The 22,150-nt window shown below is 33.6% G+C and overlaps 1 protein-coding gene across 1 annotated transcript in view; it reads left to right on the plus strand.

The window, feature by feature from the left end:
• The window catches only part of LRP1B (LDL receptor related protein 1B), a 1,432,692-nt gene that overhangs the window by 773,008 nt on the left and 637,534 nt on the right, over positions 1–22,150 (plus strand). Inside the window, exons 21-22 of the mRNA XM_073806959.1 lie at positions 3,033–3,215; positions 19,456–19,656. Of these exons, the coding sequence (XP_073663060.1) occupies positions 3,033–3,215; positions 19,456–19,656 (384 nt within the window). The remainder of the gene's footprint in view (positions 1–3,032; positions 3,216–19,455; positions 19,657–22,150) is intronic.

Here is a 22,150-nt window from a genome sequence, read left to right on the forward strand (position 1 = left end):
TACTTGAGTTAATCAACATCTGAAGGAAGACCAGAATTTTCTTTAAAGACAATCAAAAGTCAACTGTAATTTTTGTGAACAGATTTGCAGATGTTTGTGTGCAAGCCTGAATTTTGTTTCAGTCAGCAGGCTTTGGAAAAGCCCTAGTAACTGCTCAGTAAAGTTGCCTAGCAATTTTCTGAGCCTGACACATAATAAGATAGCAGGTCGTTCTCCTGGTTGTAATGCTGGGCATCTTTCAGGATTTTCTCAATTAGCAATTTTCACTCAATGCTGGGCCTGACCTTCACTGATGAGCATATGAAGTAGCTGATATAAGTTAGAGAAACCTGGTTGGTGAGTTTGAGTGATTATATTAAATTCCTCAGCAAAACTATGAGGGTCTTTGGTTACTTTGGGAAAATCTTTGACTATGGCTCACAGTTCAGCTTAGTTCAGGGAGTACAAGATATTAAAGATTTAGCCTCTGGACCTTCAGAAGGCTTAATTTTAAAGAAACATGTTCTGACAGGTTCAGAGGAAAAGGGAAGTTTGGCCAGAGAATGAGTATGGGGAGATTGAGGGGACAGTGGAGGCATAGGCAGCATAGAAGGGAAGGAGGGAGATGGCACCAGAGGTGGAGCCTGAGACACAGACGCCAAGGAAGAAGAGCCTGAGGCTTTGAGAGCCACTTTATCTTTCTTTCATAATTTCTTTTCCTCAGTTAATCTTAAAATCTTATTTTGCAGAGAGGCAATTTTAGAGTCCTGAGTATATTGCGAAGCCCCAAAATGCCAATTGAAATAAGCATTCCACTCAGTTCTGGAAATTTTTGAGCTATTGAAGCTCAATTTGGTTTTAAGGAAATAAAGTTTGGGGATTTCTGAAATTCCCCATAACAGCCATTGATATTCTAAATTGCCTTTGGTCAGGTTGGTCCATTTAGTTAGTAGTGCCCATGAGGAAGGACTGTGGCTTTTAAACATAAAATTGACCAGAGTCCCTATAACGGAGGAGGCCTTCAAAATACTTAGATAACTGGAGTCTCATTTCCTAGAGCTTTTTCCTCTAGAGTGAAGAACAATTTTCAAACAGCTTAAACAGCTTACAGCACAACTGGTTCGATTCAGACAGCTTGTAAGACAATCCCAGCCAATTCAAAGGAAACAGCTTAAAGGAGCCAGGCCAAAGACTTTTTCAGCCAGTTTCCAGAGAATCGTCCTTTCAAAAGAATAGGCCAAAGGCTGAAAAACCTGGCACTGTTGCAGAGAACCCCTGTTTTCAGAGGAATGGGTCAAAGATTAGCCAGCTTCAGGTGAAGCAATTCCTGTTCCGAAGGGAATATGCAAAGCTAACCAGTTTCAGTGAAAGAGCCTGATATCAAAATCAGACTCAAGTGCCAAACAAGTACTCACATGCAGAACAAGGCCTTAACCAGAAAGACAAAAGCTTTAAGTAGATTCTGAATAAAGCCTGGAGAGCTCCAGATGGAAAGAGGGTGTGAGTTTGGATCTAAGAGAAAGACTTGCCTTTAAACTCCAGGGTCAGCAGGAAAAGCAGTGAGCAGCAATAGACTCAGCTGTGGGTACTGCACCTGTATATTCACCAGCCCCAGAGCCATCGAGAGTCTTCTCTGGTCCCCATATGGGCCACCAAAATGTTGACCTAAAACAAATTGAGAGCCAGATATTTCTCCAGCAAAGACTGGTATATTTGGGATTAGCGAAGAATTGCAATTTGGAGTCTGTACCATGGTGAGCTATGTGCAAGTTCCCTCACAGCAAGGAAAAAGGAATGCTTTTATAGAAAGTAAAAAAGGAAAATGGAAGGGCTCTAGTAAACAGCAAGTCCATGGATTTTCATAGGCTGAGTCCTTGACAGGAAAGAAGAGTCTTTCTTCTTCCTGTTGGGCTCTGTTACAGCTGCAGGGTGTTAAGAGATCTCCCCTTCCGGTCTCCCAACTCTACTTAACTGAGGTTTCTGTCTATTGATAGTTTTACAATTCCTACCAAATCAGCTCATTGAGTAATGAGAAACTCACCTGGACTTGCTTCAATTTTATAGTGATGTAGAATAATTGCTTTTATAGATATAATGTAAATTAATTGTTGGCTGTAGCTACCTGAGATGCACAATAAACTTGTTACATTAAAACTTTGGTCTAGAAAAATGAATACTAAAATATTTACTTTACAACAGTATTTGGAGATTCTGGTTATTATATCTCATAATATTAGATATTAAAACAAATTTAATGTACTGCCAATTACGGTCATATTTTTCAACTGTTATACTGTAAAAGCATCTATATGCCCAACATTTATTTTTCCTTATTCTTGTTTATGCTTACCTACAAAATTTAACCTATATTTTTAGTCATCAGGTTTTGAGTGATAATGTTATCTGGGCACTATGTGAATTATTAATTGATAAATTGACTTTGATTGCATAGTGCCTCATAAAATTCTTTTGTGTCTGTTCTGAGTCTAAACTTGAAATCTTATGTCCTGAATAATTTTTTTAATTATCTGAGGGTTTTATTTTTCAACATTTTGGACATTATTCTTCAAAGATTTTGTTAGAATGTACTTCTTATTTTCTTTTTGGTTGTTTACCTGTTACCAGTGTGAAAGAAATTATCTAAAGAGATGTCACAAGATCAACAAAAGTCTAAACATTTGGAGTAGAATGTGAAATCTCTTTTATGTGCTATAGACAAAATACCTTCAACAATCACACTGATACTAATTAAAATCACAACAGAATATCCACATACTATCTTACTGCTCTTTCTTTTTTTTCCTAACGTTCATCACCTTTAGAAATTCTGTGGGAGGCAAGAATTATTTTCTCTAATTATTAAAGTTTCTAAAACAAATTTGAAAATGCTAGAGAGTATTGCAACTATTAAACAATAAAGTAAAAATAGATTCTCTCTAGGATCATTATAATGCCTAAAGAAAGAAAAAAATTGAAAAAAAATATTATCAAGTAAAATCATAATTTCTCTCTTGTCTTCCTCTCTCTGCCTCTCTCCCTCATTTCAATTTAAGAGATTCGTTCTCCTGCTGGTTGTAATGGGAATGAATTTCAATGTCACCCTGATGGAAATTGCATTCCTGATCTATGGCGCTGTGATGGGGAAAAAGACTGTGAAGATGGTAGTGATGAAAAAGGCTGCAGTGGTACCTTACGATTGTGTGATCACAAAACCAAGTTTTCCTGTCACAGTACAGGTAAGCAGAACACTGAGTTCAACTTCTACCTCAGGCCTGCTTCCTTGATGTAGGTTCCTTTGGGGCCCTCCTCAATCCATATCTCACCTTCATAAAAAGTATCCTTGTGTTTCTAGTAGGTTTGCTCACATTCTGTACATGACAGTAATAGTAGGTAACATTTATTGAGAACTATCTGTGGACTTGGCACAGTTCTAAGAATGTTCTCTACATGGACTCATTTCATCATGCTAATTCACAATGAGAAAACTGAGGCGGAGAGCAGTTTTTAACTTTCTCAAATTAAAAAGTCAAAAGAATTTTTAACTTGCTGGCTCACAGAGCCAGCATGGAAGAAATGGGATTTGAAACCAGGCAATCTGGATTCAGAGTCTGGAATTTCAGAGTCCAGAAAGAGACATGTGTGCTAAACCCACTTACAGCATTCCCCTTTTCATAGATAAATCCTTACCATAAAATTTAATGGAGATGACTAGGGAAAAAAGGCATAATTATATGCATTTATTTTCAACCAGTTTCCTAAATTTTATTGTGCTGTCGCTAGACTCCATTAAGATGAAGGTGATGACTTTCAAATCATTCAAACCTTTGATTTGTTTTGAGAGTCACTGAAGCTTTTTTTTATAAGTTATTCTAATATTATGATGTTTCCATGTTGTTTTTCTCCATACAGTAGGTGCTACCTAACATGAAAAACTAACTTATTTACTTCCTTCTCTATGCCAGATGATGAGCTGAAGTTTAGAGAATTAACTCTTGTGGTATAATTTGTGAAATGATTGGTATCATTATCCAGATAACCCATGGAAAGAATTTTTTGTAGATTTTAGGATACATTCTGGAATCATCTCTGGGAGTTCTTCTTAATGTGAAATTGCTTCCGAATTGCTCAATCAGGAGTTCTTGGTGATTCATTTTGCCCTTTATTAAGTATTTCAACCAAAACATAGAAATGAAAAGGTGTCACAGCTGTGAGTAAGCAGATACTTTAGGAACCACATGGCCCATGAGCATTTAACAATATAAAAAGGAGTTGTGTTTCTTTTCTTAAACACACCTCCTGGGTATAATTAAGCCTGTAAATAAGAGATAAAGAAATAAATATAAGCTAACATGGGCATAGGTAAATAAATACTCCTGAGGCCTACTCCTAGGAGTAGGAGTAGTGAGGGAGTTGTATTTTCAAATGATTATTTTTCCAACAATATTTTTAACAGGTAACTCTCTTCAATTATCACATAAAGATTCTTAGTTTGGGAGTTATTGGTTAGAAGAATGTGACTTTGAGTTTAGAAATTATCATAATGGAACATTTCATATTAGTTGAAAATCAATAGATGAATAACTTATTAAATGAATGAATTATTAACTAAATAAGCAAGTTTTTATTTAACAGGCTAATTCTGATGCCAAAGAGCCCGTTATTTGACTCAGGCTAACATTATTCTAAGTGCATATTTTTTCTCCTGTTGCTTCTGGCATTTGTTTGATTGGACGAATGCTGAAATATATCAGATAACAGTCTTTAACAGGTATACGACTAAGGAACTAGCAAGGCTATAGGAAAACAAAATAAAAATATTAATTTACTTGGAATATCCTGAGCTAAAACTAACTGAATATGCTATCAAGATTTAGCAAATTTAGAGGTAAAACCAGGCTGAAATTTCCTTATGAAGAAAGAAATTATAAATGCCTTCATAGTAAAGTAATTTCTAAAAGCTGTATGTTAGTAAAAACTGGTTTGAACTGTCTATGACAGAAAACATGGAGAGAAAACACATAAATAATAAATAACAGGGTTAAGTAGGGTGACCTTTGAAGGTCAGGGGTTTGGGTGACCTTTGAAGAGCAGGGGTTTGAACTACATCCATTTATATGCAAAATTTTTAAAATAAATACATTGGAAACTTTTTTTGGAGATTGGCAAGAATTTGCAAAAACTAACAGAGGAACCACATAGCCTAGAAATATTGAAAAAATTAAGAAAAAGGTACATCATGAATGCATAAAATATATGTAGATACTTGTCTATTTTATCTATTGCTACCATAAAATCTACACAAATCTATTATAAAAAGTTAAAATTTATCAAAACTTACAAACACTTAACATACCAGACACGGTGCCATTTGCAGTCAACAGAAGTCTAAACAAATGTAAAGATACAGTATTAAATTACTGCAAAAAGTTAACTGTAGTACATATTGTAATAATTTTGTAGCTACCTTCTGCTGCTATTTCGGTGAGCTCAAGTGTTGCTAGCATCTGCTTAAAATGTCATATGACACTAATCATCTCCAGGTGAGCAGTTTATCTCTCCAGTAAACTGCATATCGAAAAAAAAAAAAGTGATCTCTTTTGGTTCTTGCGTATTTTTCATTGTGTTTAGCACAATGCCATAAACCTTGAATAACACCATGGGACCCATATGAAGTGCCACTGTTGAGGCTGGAAGTGCTCCCAAGAAGCAGAGAAAAGTCATGACATTACAAGAAAAAGTTGAATTGATTAATATATACTGTAGATTGAGGTCTGGAGTGGCGGTTGCCCATCATTTCAAGATAATGAATCCAGCATAAGGACCATTGTAAGAGAAGAAAAGGAAATTGGTGAAGCCATTGCTGCAGCTATGCCAGCAGGTGTGAAAACCTTGCACTTTTTCTGAAATACCTTTATATCTTGTATTGAAAATGCAGCTTTTATGTGACTGCACCATTGCTATAAGAAAGGTATACCTAAAGACTCTAATATGATTCGGGAAAAAGTGAAGTCATTATATGACAACTTAAAGCAAAAGGAAAGTGAAGGATCTAAAGGTGGAGAATTTAATGCCAGCAAAGGATGGTTTGATAAGTTTAGTAAGAGGCTTGGCTTTAGAAAATGTCAGTATAACAAGAGAAGCAGCTTCTGCCAACCAAGAGGTAGCAGATGAGTTACAGATGCCATTAAGAAAATCATTGAAAAGAAAGGATATCTGCCTGAACGGGTTTTTAATTCAGACAAAAGTACCCTACTCTGGAAAAAAAAAAATCCACAAAGGACATTTATTAGTAAGGAAGAGAAGTGAGCACCAGGATTTAAATCAGAAAGGGGTAGGCTAACTTTACTGGTCTGTTCAATGCAACAGGGCTTATGATCAGGACTGCCCTTATCTATAAAGCTGCAAACCCCTGGGCCTTGAGGGGAAAAGTAAATACCAGCTGGTCAATCTTCTGATTGTACAAAAAGAAGGCCTCGACAATGAGAACCACTTTCCTGGACTGGTTTCATTAATGCTTTGTCCCTGAAGTCAGGAAGTACCTTGCCAGTAAGGGACTGCCTTTTAAAGTTCTTTTGATGTTGGACAATGTCCCCTGGCCACCCAGAACCCCATGAATTCAACACTGAATGTGTCAAACTGGTTTATTTACCCCCAAAAAATATGTCTCTAATTCAGCACCTAGATCAGCAAGTCATAGGACCTTTAAGGCTCATTACACAAAATGAGCCTTTTCCTTTTCTCAAAGGAAAGTATTGTCAATGCTATGGAAGAGGACCCCAACAGAGAGAACATCATGAAAGTCTGAAAGGATTACACCATTGAAGATGCCATCATTATTACAGAAAAGGCTGTGAAAGCCATCAAACCCGAAACAATAAATTGCTGCTGGAGAAACTGTGTCCAGATCTTGTGCGTGACTTCACAGGATCTGCAGGAGAGCCAATCAAGGAGATTATGAAAGAGGTTGTAGATATGGCAGAACAAGTTGGTTGTGGGGAGTGAAGGGTTTTAAGATATGGATCTTGAAGAAATTCAAGAACTAATAGACACCATACCAGAGGAATTAACAAAATACAACTTGATGGAGATGAATGCTTCTGAACTAGTGCCAGACGATAAGGAAGAAGACTGAGAAGAAGCAGTGCCAGGAAAAAACTAACGTTAGGCAGTTCGGCAGAAGGGTTACAGTTATTCAAGATGCTTTTGACTTCTTTTATGGCATGAACCCTTCTACGATACAGGCACTGAAACAAAAGCAAATGATAAAAGAAGAATTAGTACCATAAAGAAACATTTTTAGAGAATTGAGAGAGCGTAAAAGTCAGAGAGAAATTACAGTGTATTTCTGCGAAGTTACAGAGAGTGTGCCTGCCTCCCTTGCCTCCCATTCGACCTCCTCCACCTCTGCCACCCCTGAGACAGCAAGACCGTCTTCTCCTTTCCTCCCCCTCCTCAGCCTACTCAGCATGAAGATGACAAGAATGAAGGCTCTTATGATGGTCTGTTTCCACTTAATAAATAGTAAATAATCATCGTGTCCTACTATTAATAAACTTGTCTGCTGTATATGTGTGTGAGTGTTTTTGTGTAAAAATCTAAGAACTGTACAGCAAGAACTGTATGAGAAGTTTTTGTGTCATCATCATTATCACCTAAGTATTCATGATGTAGAACATCATGTGCAAGACTTGTATTGAAGTGGACAGCCTATCCTAACAGAGATATAAAGTGAGTGATATGTAACATAAAATTAATAATGTGTTAGTTTTCCTAATGTTTTATAACTCTGCTTTCAAAGAATCATATTACTGTACAGCATGCCTCTTTCTCTCATCGTTGGAGAAAGCCTATTATCACAGGTGGTTTTTTTTAATGTAATGATGTTTGTAATGCTGTAATCTGAATATGACTGTAATACTATATGCCATAAAAAATTTATAACAATTCATCATTTAGTGTATACCTGGGCTACCATGAAGTAATCATATTGCTGCTTCTTCATTATCAATGCATGAATTATTATACCTGTAAATATGAATCTTATTCACACTATTTTTTTCATTTTTGATGTCTAGTGTTAGTAACACATATAAAATCTACAGTATTTTGTATCATATAAGACAATATTGATGTAGGCACTGACAGATGATTCCTCTTGTGAATAGACAACATAATCTTATGGTATTGATAAGGTAGGTACTGTAAACGTATTTTCTCTTCCTTATGATTTTCCTTAATAACATTTTCCTTTATCTAGCCTACTTTATTATAAGAATACAGTATATAATACACATATCATACAAGATATATGTTAAGGTTTCCAGTCAACAGTAGGTGATTAGTAGTTAACTTCGGGGGGAGTCAAAAGTTAAACTTGGATTTTCAACTGTGCCCCTAACCACCACGTTTTTTGAGGATCAACTGTATATTATAGTCAGGGAATCAGGGGAGGAAAGTCCTTCTCTCATGGAAAAGAAACTCAGAAATGCCATTCTTCAGAATGGAAAAATAAATGAAACCTTTGACATTATACATTGATGACAAGATTATAAGGAAGATAGGGCCCCCAGCTGTTAGTAGAAATGTAAATTTGATCCGGCCTTCCCACTTCTAGAATTCATATAAAGAACGGCAGGAGTATATACAGATGTAGAAGATCTGAAGAATTAATGTTTAGATCAAATTAATAAAAATATAACTCTATTTTTAGAAGGCCAAAAATAAACCTTCTTTTACAAGGTTCAGGAAATATTTTTTAAATGAGCATTTATTGTCACAAACAACTTCAATAAATTCCAAGAAATAGAAATAATGCAGGCAGAATTCTCTGATTATCATATAATAAACCGATAATTATGAAGCGTAAACCACTCTTCCACTTAGAAGTTAAATAATAAAATAAAACACTTTTTATCTTAATTCTAGAGGGACTCTAAACTTGTAGAACTCTTACAAAATAAAGATATATACTTATCAGAATATATTGAATATAAATAAAGCATTGCTCATGGGAAAAATCATAACTTTCTAAATTTATATGCAGAGTGTCACAAAATTCTCAATGTATTTTTAATCTTTAACAATTTCAGAAGTATAAATACTGTAAATTTACAAAAGACATCATTTGAAATTTTAGTTATTGTTAACATACATTTAGTTTTATGAATCCTGGATAATACATTTTTAAGTTTGGTTCTAGTAGTTTCCCTCTTAGAGGGGCTGAACTAAAAATATATTTAAAATGTTATATTCAAAATTTATAGAATTATATGTAACTAAAACTCAATTTATAAAATTATAAGTAATTGATATAAACTTTTAAATGATTTTTATGTTTGTAGCATTTATATTTCTAAAATTATTAAAGGTTAAAACTATTCTGAGACTTTTGAGACACCTGTATTTACACCAAGTAATTAAAAAAATAGTTTTTGGACAGTGTGTACCAGACACAGTGTTCACCAACTCCTTACGCTTTACTGTATTTCTCAACTCTCTTGCATTTAGATTGGGGTCAAATGACTAGTTCTAGCTAAGCACTGTGAGCCAAAGGGACTATATCATTTCCATGCAAGGCAGTTAAGCTATAGTGAGCATCTCCTTACTGTAGGGGTCTAGAGGGCACACATACAAGATGGACGAAGGTGACCTTACCTTCCCTGATTTTATGTGAACAAACAATTAACCGTTACTGAGTTAGGCCCCTGGATTTTAGGGTTTGTTACTGCAGCATAGCTTATCCTGACTAATGCAACACCAAACTCAAGAAGTTAGAAGATAACAAAAGAAACCAAAGGGAAACAAAATCAAATTAATGTTTGAATTTAGAAAAAAGAAAGAAAATAGCATAATGTGAAAATTCAAGAATTAGGTTGTTGAAATAATAACTAAAGTCACTAATACATTAACTGACCTAATAAAGAAGAACACAGTGAAAATGCAGTGCACAAAATGAGAATGGGAAAATAATCACAGATGCTGAAGAAATTATAAAAGTTAAAGAAACTATCTATGAAGTATCATAGAAGTGAACATAAAAATCTGTATTAATAAAATCATATAGTTTTTTAAAAATATAAATTTTCGAACTTAACTCTAGAAAGGAAAAAAATAGGCAATATATTTTATAAAAATTTTAAAAATAATCAATATATAACCCCTGTCACTCTTCCACCAAAAGTCCAGATGAAAATTTCTACCAGATATTTAAGGAACATTGCTATGATGCTGTTTCATCTCCTCCAGAGAATTTGAAAGGAATAGAAGCTTTTAAGCAACATAATGTTGATTTTCCAACCACAAAAGTTAGTACCTCCCATACACACAAAAATTACAAACTCTCTCATGACCATGACTACCATTATTCGAGATAAAACATGAGCAAACCCAGCAATATATTAAGAGAATAATTCATCATGAAAAAACATCCTCCTCTGGTATATTTGTTACAATTAATGACCCTGCATTCCTATACTGATAGATCATTATCACCCAGAGTCTATAGTTTACATTAGGGTTCACTCTCGATGTTGTACAAACTATGGATTTTGACAAATGTGTAATGATGTGCTACCATAGTATCATAGTTTCACTGCCCTAAAAATCCTCTGTGCTCTGCCTGTCATCCCACCTTCCCCCCAAACCCTGGCAACATCTGATCTTTTTACTGTCTCCATAGTTTTGACTTTTCCACAGTGTCATATAGCTGGAATCATACAGTATGTGCAGCCTTTTCAGATTGACTCCTTTCACTTAGTAACATTCATTTAGGTTCCTCCATGTCTTTTCGTGGCTTGTTAGCTCATTTCTTTTTGACACTGAATGATACTCCATTGTCTGGTTGTACCACAGTTTATTTATTCATTCAACCTACTGAAAGGCAACTTGGTTGCTTCCAAGTTTTGGCAATTATGAATGAAGTGGCTATAAACATCTGTATATAGGTTTTTGTGTGGACATAAGTTTTCCTCTCATTTGGGTAAATACCAAGGAGTGTGATTGCTGGATCATATGGTAAGAGTATGTTTGGTTTCGTAATAAACTGCCAGACTGTCTTCCAAAGTGGCTGTCGAATTTTGCATTCCCACCAGAAATGCATGAGGAATTTTTATTGCTCGATAGCATCACCAGTATTTGAGGGTATCAGTGTTTAGGATTTTCATCATTCGAATAGGTTTATAGTAGTATTGTTTTAATTTGCATTTCCCTAATGACATATGATGTGGAGCATCTTTTCATATGCTATTTGCCACTAAATTGTTTTTAAGAGCTAAATGTCGCAAACAACCTAAATAGCCCAAAATAGGGCACTAGGTAGAAACATTATGGTATATCCATATGGTACAATACCTGGCAACAATTTAGTAAATGGAAATCATTATAATACACTGACATGGACATTTCCCTATGATTAAATTTTGAGTGAAAAGTCAATGAACATATTACTGGGCATAGTATGTAATATTATTTAAATAAAAAGAAAATAAATACAAGTATATTCTTTTCTATAATAAGAATATTTCTAGAAGGTTTCACAAGAAACTGTGGTCAATATTTGTCTTTGAATGGGGGAAAGGATGGCCAGGGAAAAAGAGTGAGAGGTGTGATAGTTGTACAGTCTCCCCTTATGACTGACTGTCTTTCCAAGCGATAGATTGGCGTTGACCCATAACCTTTCACTCTAGATTCCACTAGAAAAAGTAACATACATTTTCAAGTAAGGTCCCAGGGTTGAATTAAGAGTTAAGGATGAAGTAGTCTTTAGCAGAAGAATGTAACAAAACTAACTGGCACACAAGGGGATTTAACTCTGACGGTGGCTTCATAAACATCATCCTCTGTTCTGATCCTCTCATGTAATGAAAATCCATTGTGGGCTTGTGTGAATGGCAAAGTGTTATTCTTTTCTATGTTTAGGTTTATTTGGGTGTTTTTGGTTTTTTTCCCCTTACCCCGTTGTTGTATCAGTATATAAAAAGTGAAATGGTGAGTTTAATCTATGGTAAAAATCAATCTGGATAATTAGAACCAAACTTATCCTACAATGGAATAGTGATTTTGTTAAAATTATATGGTGGATTGTATATGAAGAATTTCTAAATAGAGCACTTTTTTTTCCCTTCCTGTAACTGACCCTATGGTATACTGTTATTTATTTCTGATGAAATAACATGGTGAGCTCTCCATTGTCTATGTGCTCTAAATCTAATAGATTTTTTGTGCATATAGCTTCTTATAAGCCTTGTACGTTACTCTCTTTATTCCTCCCACTGGCATTTTTAAACATTTTGCTGTATACTTACTCTTTTCCTCCTTTAATCCTGTATCTTAAGTAGGAAATACCCTCCATTCTGCCAAGAAGGTGTCTTCTTTAGCTATTGATCCTGTGACCTCCTATATCCCATGGGACCTTAGTCATTTTTCTTGCTCATGTCTTCAATTTCTTTCTCTACACTAATTTTTCTTTCTCTTTGTAAATATACCTAGCACAGTAACCTCAAAAACTCTTTATTTTATCAGTTTTCCTGTCTTCCTCCTTCCATTCGTTGAATCATCTTGTGTAGTGTACCTCGATGTCTTTTTTCTCATTCATTCTTTTACCTTTTGCTGTCTAACATCCTCTCCCTGCCTTTGATGGAAATTGCTGTTTCAGTTGTCACCAGGAATGATTTTTCAGCCCATCCTCTTCTCAATCTTGAGTCCTCCTCTGCCATTCAGTAACTACGTGAGTTTGCATAGATTACCAAACCTCTCTAAGGTGCAGTTTTCTGATCTGTAAAATAGAGATATTAATAATGATAACCAATAGACTGTACAAAAAGTGCCTAGAACATAGTATGAACTTAATCAACAATACCTTTGACTGTTACTACTGTATAGTGACTTCTTTCTCTGCAATACTTGACCTTTCTCTCCAATACATATCCTTTCCTTGAAATTTTCCTTATGAAATCTCATATTGAATTGTCCTCTTTCCACTCAGCATTTACATTTCTATTTTTATTTCACCTTCCCTTGCTCCTTTTCCCTTTGCCTATCCTTTATATTTAATTTAAAAATATCTTTTGAATACATAATCCATCTCAGACATTGCACAGATTTTTCTCTTAATTTCTGTTTTACTCCTCTCATCTTTCTGTAAGGTGTCCATAGCAAATTCTTATGTTCCCAAAGTTTCAACCATCACCTCCAGGTAAATGCCTCCCAAATTTCTGTCACTGATGTTGAACCCCACGCTTCAAACCCATTTTTTCCATTGCTATGCTCAACATCCCAGTTTCTCTCCAAAGCCAGAAATTCTTCCTCTCTCCTCTATTTCTGTTAGAAACATCTTCATTCTCCTAAACATTTAAATTTAAAGCAGAAACTACCTTTTGACACTTCCAGCGTGTAATAATTTTCCAGGTCCTACTGATGCTACCTCTACAGTTTCTCTTAACAGCACTCATTCTGTTCTTTCCATTCACACATCAGAGCTTAAGGTTAAGTCTGTATTGTATCTCACTCAGACCTTTGTGTCGTCTACTATTTTTATCCCTGACAATTATTATCTTCAATCCATTCTACACGTGTTTTTAGGTTCCCCTTACTTCGTAAGCTGGGACCTGATCACAGACTTTCTCAAAATCTTTCAGTGGTTCTCCACTGTAAGATTAGGAGACACTCTTGAATTAGCAATCAACATTTCATGAACTGTAGTCCCAAACTGCTTTATTGCTGCCTCTGGAGCAAGTCCCACCCTTGCTCTGTCTATGCATTTATATAGGAATTGCATCTTATATGTGGGTTAGATTCAACAAATAAAGTTAAAACTGCCTATGTTCAAAATTACCATTGAAAATCATCCACAAAACTCAGTATACATGGTTCTGTATATACAGTTTTGATGAAAATTTGTACATAAAGCTGTATCATTAAGAAAATATTTAGCATAAAACAAAGAATAAATGTACAAAATATAATTTTATAGTGCATTCACTCAGAAATGGAAGAGGGACCAAATTAAGGGAGAGTTGATTTACTTTCACCATCTATGCCCTGACACATTCCCACTGAGTAGCAGCAGTAAAGTACCATACTATTAAATTGTTCTCTCTCTCTTTCCTTTTATTTGCTTTTGCAGAGGGTATGTATTTGAATGTTAAGACTATACAGATAAGACAGCTGTTTGGATGAAATGCCTTTTTTCTTGTGTCCGTATCTACTATTCACTGCCACTCTTCAAAACCCCTTTCCGAATAACATCTTAGTAAAGCTTTCTCTTCCTCAGCCTTTCAATCATACATCTTTTCTAGCTTCTTGAAATTCCGTAGCACTCTGTAATTGTTATAAGGCTTTTTTTTTATCTCATCCTTTTTTTATAGAACGTTTGTCACTACTCGACTTATTCCTCCACAAGGTCAGGAATTTGTCTTTCCAGTTTTCCTACAGTGTTCAGTAGCTAGACAGGTACAAAATACTCAATAAATATTTGCTGAATTGAATCAAAGCCAAACACTGTTAGAGAAATAAATATGTATGTGGGATTAAAGGTTAGTAGTATACAAATTAAAAGACATTGTATTTCAAAAACCAATATTCAAAAACATCATATTATTAAGTAAATCCCTTTGGATTTTTTCTAAGATTCACTTTTCTTCATACCCATATTCTTGATATTAACTGCCAGTCATATCCCAGGACAGAAATTGTCCTCTTGTAGCGTGTTGTCTTTCATAAAGACAAAAGACAGTCAAGGAGTTCACAAATTAATAAATCTATTTTTTAAAAATAGCCAAAACAGTTTAACAGAGAGAAAAGGAACTTTGGAAGCGATCATATAAGTTTATTTGAGGAAAGCACATTTTCTAGGAATTCATAGGACCTCTTCGTTTTCCGATAGCTGTTGACTTTCTACTGACTTTAGACCTAAACTGTATATTTCAAGGTTACACAAATCAAAATAGTCCTTACAAAGTCGTGAGTGTGTGTATGAGAGAGAGAGAGAGAGAGTGTGTGTGTATGTGTGTGTGTGTGATTGTAGTAACTGCCATGATACCAACATGCTGATTTTTGCTATTTCTGTTTTTTGTTGCTGCTGTTGCTTGGCCGTTCTTATTCTCTTTGCTCAAAGGACAAAACTACAATTCCCAGAAGAGTGTGTCTTGCACACATAGTAAGAATCAAGTTGAAAACATCTTCATAAATAAATCAGAAAATATTATGTAGAACTCAACTTGATAATAAACACCAAATATTTTTTTAACCTGTGATATCTCTTTAAAGAAGAATTAGTAGAGACAATTTGAACTTGGTTTACTTGGTTATTTGAACTTATTTGTGCACAATCTTTTTAAAAGTTATTTTTAAAGATTTTGTGTTTTTAGATATTGGATGTGTATAATTTCTGTAACACATTTTAGAATTATTAATCTTTATTTTGTTTTAAAAATACTAATTTGACCTGAGTTTCAACTTTCTTATATATAAATAAAGGAAGGAGCTTAAACAAGGGAAGTTGTAATACTTTACTTTTTACTATGTTATGTCCAGTGATTTCACTATGTAAGTATTTGTCTTGATACAAATCAAGTAAAAATCAACACTCTTTAAGCATATTTACTAAGGTAATTTGCTTTTGGGTTTTATTCAATTAATGGGTATGAAATAGAAATTTAACTAAACTTATCATACCTGGTGCACTCTCTTATCTACATTTTTATAAAAATTAAAACCAAACAAGAAAGGGAAAAGCAATTAAGTTTCAAACATCCCCTGCAAAATCAGTGGGAGGAGAGAGCTATTGAAATTTGTACATTTTATCTAAGCTACGTATTCATATTTATTCATATCTCTGGTAACATAATCTAAGTTATTAGTCATTTGCATAAGATTTTTCTTTACCTTTTCCAGGCAGCATTTAGATCAGGGGTGGCAAATAGGCTTTACTGCTACTCTGAGTCTAGAAGATTGATAGTGATTTATGGATGGGTTTGTTGAAACAATTTTAGGGTCATTCTGGAGTCAGTGGTTAAGAATGTCATTATGGGGTGTGTATGAGGAAAATGTAAGCTGCATCTTGATTTACAAACTAAAAATGGAAATTACTATATTATTCTTGAATTCTCCCTTCATTCTATTATACTTGCAGATGATCCCATACAATTTAATACTTAAGTACAGGATGTCATATTTTAGACTACAAATATGTATTATGCATTGATCTTGTCTTGCTAACTAGATTATAAACTCCTTGGTGACAGGGAACGGGTCTTAGGACTTTCTTATACTACTTAAACTCTCTAGGAAAGTATAAGGCACAGAGTAACCCCTGTATTTGTAGAAACTATCTGACTTTGTGGCATATGTGTATATGTTTCACCTTTATCATTTTAAAATGAGCTAGTATTTTTTTTTGAAAAGTTACATGGAAATATAGTGGAAGGAAAACAAAATAACACAAAAGGATTCAATGAAAAATCCATCTGGCTTCTACTCCAGGCACCTTGTCTTCCTCGCCAGAAGCAATCATTTTTCATTATTTCCTGCATAACCCTCCAGAAAGAATTCATGTAGAGACAAGCCTATGCATGTGCTTATATTGACATATGTATGGAAATATAGTCACAGATATTGATAAACAGATAATTCTATTCTAATATAAAGGAAAGCCTACAGCAAACTCAGGTGTAGGCCTTTTTTTAACATGATTTGAAGACTGTTTTATTTTAATTTATGCAGAATTATCTCATTGTTTTTCACTCAAGTGTATAATTTCAATGTATAGCTGCATTGTAATTGATGTTACCAGTCTTGCAATGCTGACTTAAGTTGTTAACAGACTTTTGCTAATATATACACAGCAGCAACACATACCCTTGCATATGCATCTTTGCACATCAGGCAAATATACCAATGAAAAAAATTCCAAAATTAGAATTGCTGTGGTGAGGAGTTGATACATTTTTAATTTACTAGATTTCATAATATTGGCCTACAGAGAGATTATCCCAATTTGCAGCCCCTTCAACACTGGGGTTGTTTTTTTATACCCTTGTCAAATCTATCTTTGTGTTATACAACTTCTTAATCTTAATCAATGTGAGAGAAAAAATGCTATCATATTGCTGTTTTTGTTTACTTTTTTAATTGAAAGATTTTTTGAACATCTTACGTTTGTAAGCCATTATTGATTCATTGTGAATCTTGCACTTATATTGGTTTATTGATCTTTATCATATTGATTTATGAGGCTTTTCTATTTTAAAGAAATATGCCCTTTTTGTCAAATATAATGATTTTTTTTCCTGTTTTATTGACTTTATGTTGACTCTGTAGATGGATTTTATTGCTCAGTGTGGACAGTATTTAAGTTTGTCAATTTGTCCTTTATGTTTTCTATGTTTGTAATGTTCTTGTTTTAATAGCTATTTTATTCTAGAATGTGTATTATCATTGTTATTATTTTAAAACACTTCTTTGATCTGTCTATAATTTTTTTTGGTGTAAGGATCAAGTAAAGATTCAGCGTTTTTTTTTCCTCCAGGTGGCTCATCAACAATCCTAACATTATTAATTTTGTAATTATTTATTCTCTACTATTTTGAATTGCCAGTTTTTGTATATTAAAACCATGTACATAAATGACTGTACTTCTCATGTCTCTATGCTGTTTAATTATTGATGCTTATTGATATCCTGTTATGAAAAAAATTTAACCAATGTTACTTTAAAACACTTCTAAATTCCTGGCATATATAGTTCCTACTCATTAGTGTTCCTCTATTTTTTTTAGAAGACTCCTCATGATATTTGCAGTTTTATTTTCTTAAGTTTAGGATAAGTTCATGGGATTACAATAATATTGTTACTATTTTATTGGGATGGTATTAATTAGGGGAAAAATAATACCTTTAATATATCTTCCTCTCTAAAACCAAACTATATCTTTATTCCAGGCTTCTTTTGAGTTTCTTTATAAACTTTTAAATTTTCATATAAATTATATACAGTTTTTGTGTAGTTTAACTCAAAATACTTTGTTTTATGGTAGATTTTTTGGTTGACCCTTTCTTCTACTATATTATCTTTGTATATATGAAATCTATTGATTTTTGTATAATTTTTGAAACTAGCTACATATATTTTAAATTCTTAGTTTCTTATAGTTCTTATTTAGTTTTTATTGATTTATAATTACGTGATTATATTAACTGCATGTAATGATATTCTCTTCTAGTTTTATACCTCATTTCTTTCTATTGTCTAATTATATTACATAATATTTCCAGGCAATATAAAATAATAACATTATTAGTTTTATTTATGATGTTAAAGCAAAATTTTATAATGTTCCTCCATTTATATTCAAATTCATTAATAAAGTGTTCATTTTATGTGAATAAAATAATTCATTTTATTTTAAGAGTATTTTGATCAATAAATAATGTTGAATATTATCAAATTTATTTATATTAACTGTGGAACTGATCATTTGTTTTTCTCTTATTTGATATATAGTAGCATAGAGAATTATTAATATGTTTCTATAAATAAAACATATTTTCACAAATATTTTAAATATTTTAAAATTCAGTAGCCTTGAGTTTGAAGAAGACATTTAAATACGTAATGACTCTTGGACATATACAACCTAACATTTTTCCATTTCCCTTTTATTTGCCCCACTCATTTTATGAGATGTTGGCGTAGTCAACCGATAACCAGTATTTATCTTTAGGAACATTTTTTATTCACATTACACATTAACATTGTATAATTCAGAAAAGATGATTAATTAGAAGAAAAATACAAATATTCTGGAAAGGAAGAATAATTTGCAACAAACAAAAACAGTTTACAAAGTCAATACCCATTGCTTTCTAGGAATTTCACATTGTTACTTTTGAAACATTCTGGCTAAACAATAATCACTTTATTTTTTTCTTTCAAAGTCAATAAAGAACATATTTCTCTAAATTTTGTCTGTATATATCTTAGCTACTAAAATGTTTAGTAACATTTTACATTCTTCTATGAAAGGGCATGTACATAAGTCTGAATGTGAGGAGTTGAGTTGCTAAGGTTATAAATGTAAATAGAAGGACATCTTCACCTTCAAAAATAAAGCATTTGCTTAATTTTAGGTCTCCAAAATACAGTGATAGCACCTATCTAAATTTAGGGCACTGAAAAGGACTTATAAATAAAATTTGCTTTTAAAAGTAATTAAACTTTCAATGAGTTACAGATTTTTTTTTTTAAATAGGGTAAGGCAATAACTTGAAACTAAAGAAAATATCAGGGCTTTAACACTAAGAGTACTATTACAATGAGGACAAGAACTACTCAAATGCTGTCATGAAAATGTCAAACTATCAGCAAATAGATTTCTTGCTAATGGCAATTTGTTCTGCCTCTGACTGAAGACAATGACTACTCATTATTCCAGTGGCTTAATTGCAAAAATTAAATGCATGTTGTTGCTATTTTCTTAAGGGAGATGCATCAACAAAGACTGGGTATGCGATGGAGATATCGATTGCGAAGATCAATCAGACGAAGATGACTGTGACAGTTTCTTGTGTGGGCCACCCAAGTACCCTTGTGCTAATGACACTTCGGTCTGCCTGCAGCCAGAGAAGCTCTGCAATGGGAGAAGGGATTGTCCTGATGGGTCTGACGAAGGCGACCTCTGTGGTATTGCACGTTTCACTGCATTGCTTCTTTCTGGAGACTAGAAACTTTTAGTCCACTAGCTGATAGTTATTATAGTAGCATTTATTCCTTCCAGTCATTTCTTTAAATGTAACTTTTAGGGTTGAATCCTGTTTACATTTTACAGGCACTGTATATTTATTTAAAAAATTAAATATGATCAGAAATCTCTAAAAATGTAGCAGAAAAGTCTACCTGATCCAACTAACTTAACAATTGTACAGCTGCGTTCATCATTTAAATCTCTGAATAGTCAATGATGTTCCCACAATTGAATTGATTATATTCTGTCAGTGAGTTGCTCAGAACAGAAGACTCCTGTTATTATTAAACTATGGGATGAAATTTACTACCGCCCAATGTATTTTGTCAGGACTTCAGATCATTACAACAGAAACCTTTTTTAAAAAGAGGAAAGGAAGAAACTGGATAATGAAATCAATAGAATATTACTTGATTTTATATAATTTTCTCAGAAGTTTTTAGTTTTCATACAGTAGCTTTCTTTAGTATGCTTTATCTAGTTAAAATGATGATTTCAGTGTGATAGCTTTTGAGCTTTAAAATCACTTTTCACTAGCCATCTCCTTATGCCACCAGCACATATAAAGCAATTATATTTCCTTCTCTGTGGGGAGATCAGAGCTTTCGCAAGGAGATTTTAAAAATATGCTTTCTAGATAATACTGAAGGTGACATCAATAGAGTAATGACGAAGATTTATAGCATGATAAGAACAATAATGAGTTGACTTGAGGCTGTGAGAAAATGACTTTAGGAAATGATGAACCTGCCTGATTGGAAATAGGAAAGACAACTACATTTAAGCCTAAAGTTATCATATATTGATCTGAATTGAGCATTAATAGCATACTGAGTGATATAAAAAAGACTATTATTCTTTTTAAAATTTATGTAATAAAACATCCTTTCTTCCAAATTGTCTGTGATTCTATAAAACAACCTTGAAACAGTAAATGCAACAATCTTCATTCAGTGATGCTATCATTTAAACAAACAGAAACCCTAAAATTAAATCCAAAAAATTACAAATAAAGGATGACAGACTTTATTTATACAGTTTATCTGTATTCACTTCTTTTTCTCCCAGCCTGTTCTCCCTGGTGGAGTAGTTCGGTGGATGGAAAGATCTCTTACATTACCATGTATGAGAATTGCTCATGAAGTTTGTAAGAGCAATTCTAAAAGAAGGAAACTGTCAACAGTCTTAAAATTGAAAGTGTATAATTATAGAAAAAAATGAGATTTTGACAAGTTTGAATTCTATTCTTCAATTACTTCAATTAAGTCACCTAGGCAGGTGGCTTAATTTCTGGAATTGTCAGTTTCCTTATTAAAAAAAATGGAGATGATATCTATTAGGAAATCATGGTAATAATACTTAATGCACTACAGGTCTTGAAATAAATTAGTGCTTTTCCATCTTTTCTTCACCCTTTGGGTTCAATGAAGTAAATAAAAGGTGAAGAAGAGAAAATACAGTCATTAAGAAAATGAAGAGAATCATAAGAAAATGCAGCCTTATTTTCCTATTCTCTGCTCCCTAAATTGGGAAAATAAAAGAGAAAAGGGGATTTCTTCTGAATTCATTTCTCTGTCTACTTCAAGATTGAAAATCAGTTCTTGCTTATCAAGCTACTGTACTCATTGGCTAAGAAGTCTTGCTCAAAGATTTTAAATGATTACAGGGAGTGGAAAAGGTCACAGTAAAGCTAGGTGTGGAAGTACCAGAGGAGATAAAAAGATATTTTTGTACTGATTGCAGCACTGTGGCATATTGAACTCACATACTCTGTCCTTTATCAGGTGAAGTTGAGGGAGAATTAGAACAATGAAAAACAAAAACAATCACTGGTCAAGGGATTGACTGAATTGCAGAAGGCTCTTCTTTCCTCTGAAAAGGTGCTTTTATGTGCACCTTGGTAGTGTCAGTTTGTAGATGGTCGGCAATATTGGTTCCTGTAGGGAAATGACACTTTGGTCTCTTGTTTTCAAATCCTTTTCCAACCAATACTAGGTTAGGCCCTGTCCAGCCAGGCGGGGATGTTGGTTTGAGTGCTGCAGCAATGGGCATAATGAATCATTTACCTGGTGGACATGAAAGATATACCAAGTGAATTAACTTTAAATAATTGGCATGAATTGGCTTGTAACTAAAGAGTGGATTTTAGAGAAAGATACCCAAAGTTGAAAGGGTTTTTTAAACCATTTGCTATAGATGGTGAAAATGTAGGGTTTGCCCTCTTCATGTCAACTCCTTCCAAATAGTTGTATCTAAAATAGCTGTTTTGTTATCCCCTACTCCCCGTTGAAACAAAAACAGGGATTGATTCATATCCTGTTCCTCAATACATGTAAAATATATGAAAATTACTTGTAATCTGTAGACAGTATTTGGGAGGTGTCTTGAGATGTAAACATCCATCGTTTGGGTAGTGAGGTTATTTGTTTTCTC

Source organism: Tursiops truncatus, chromosome 7 (genome assembly GCF_011762595.2).
Source record: "Tursiops truncatus isolate mTurTru1 chromosome 7, mTurTru1.mat.Y, whole genome shotgun sequence".
Lineage (NCBI taxonomy): Eukaryota > Metazoa > Chordata > Mammalia > Artiodactyla > Delphinidae > Tursiops > Tursiops truncatus.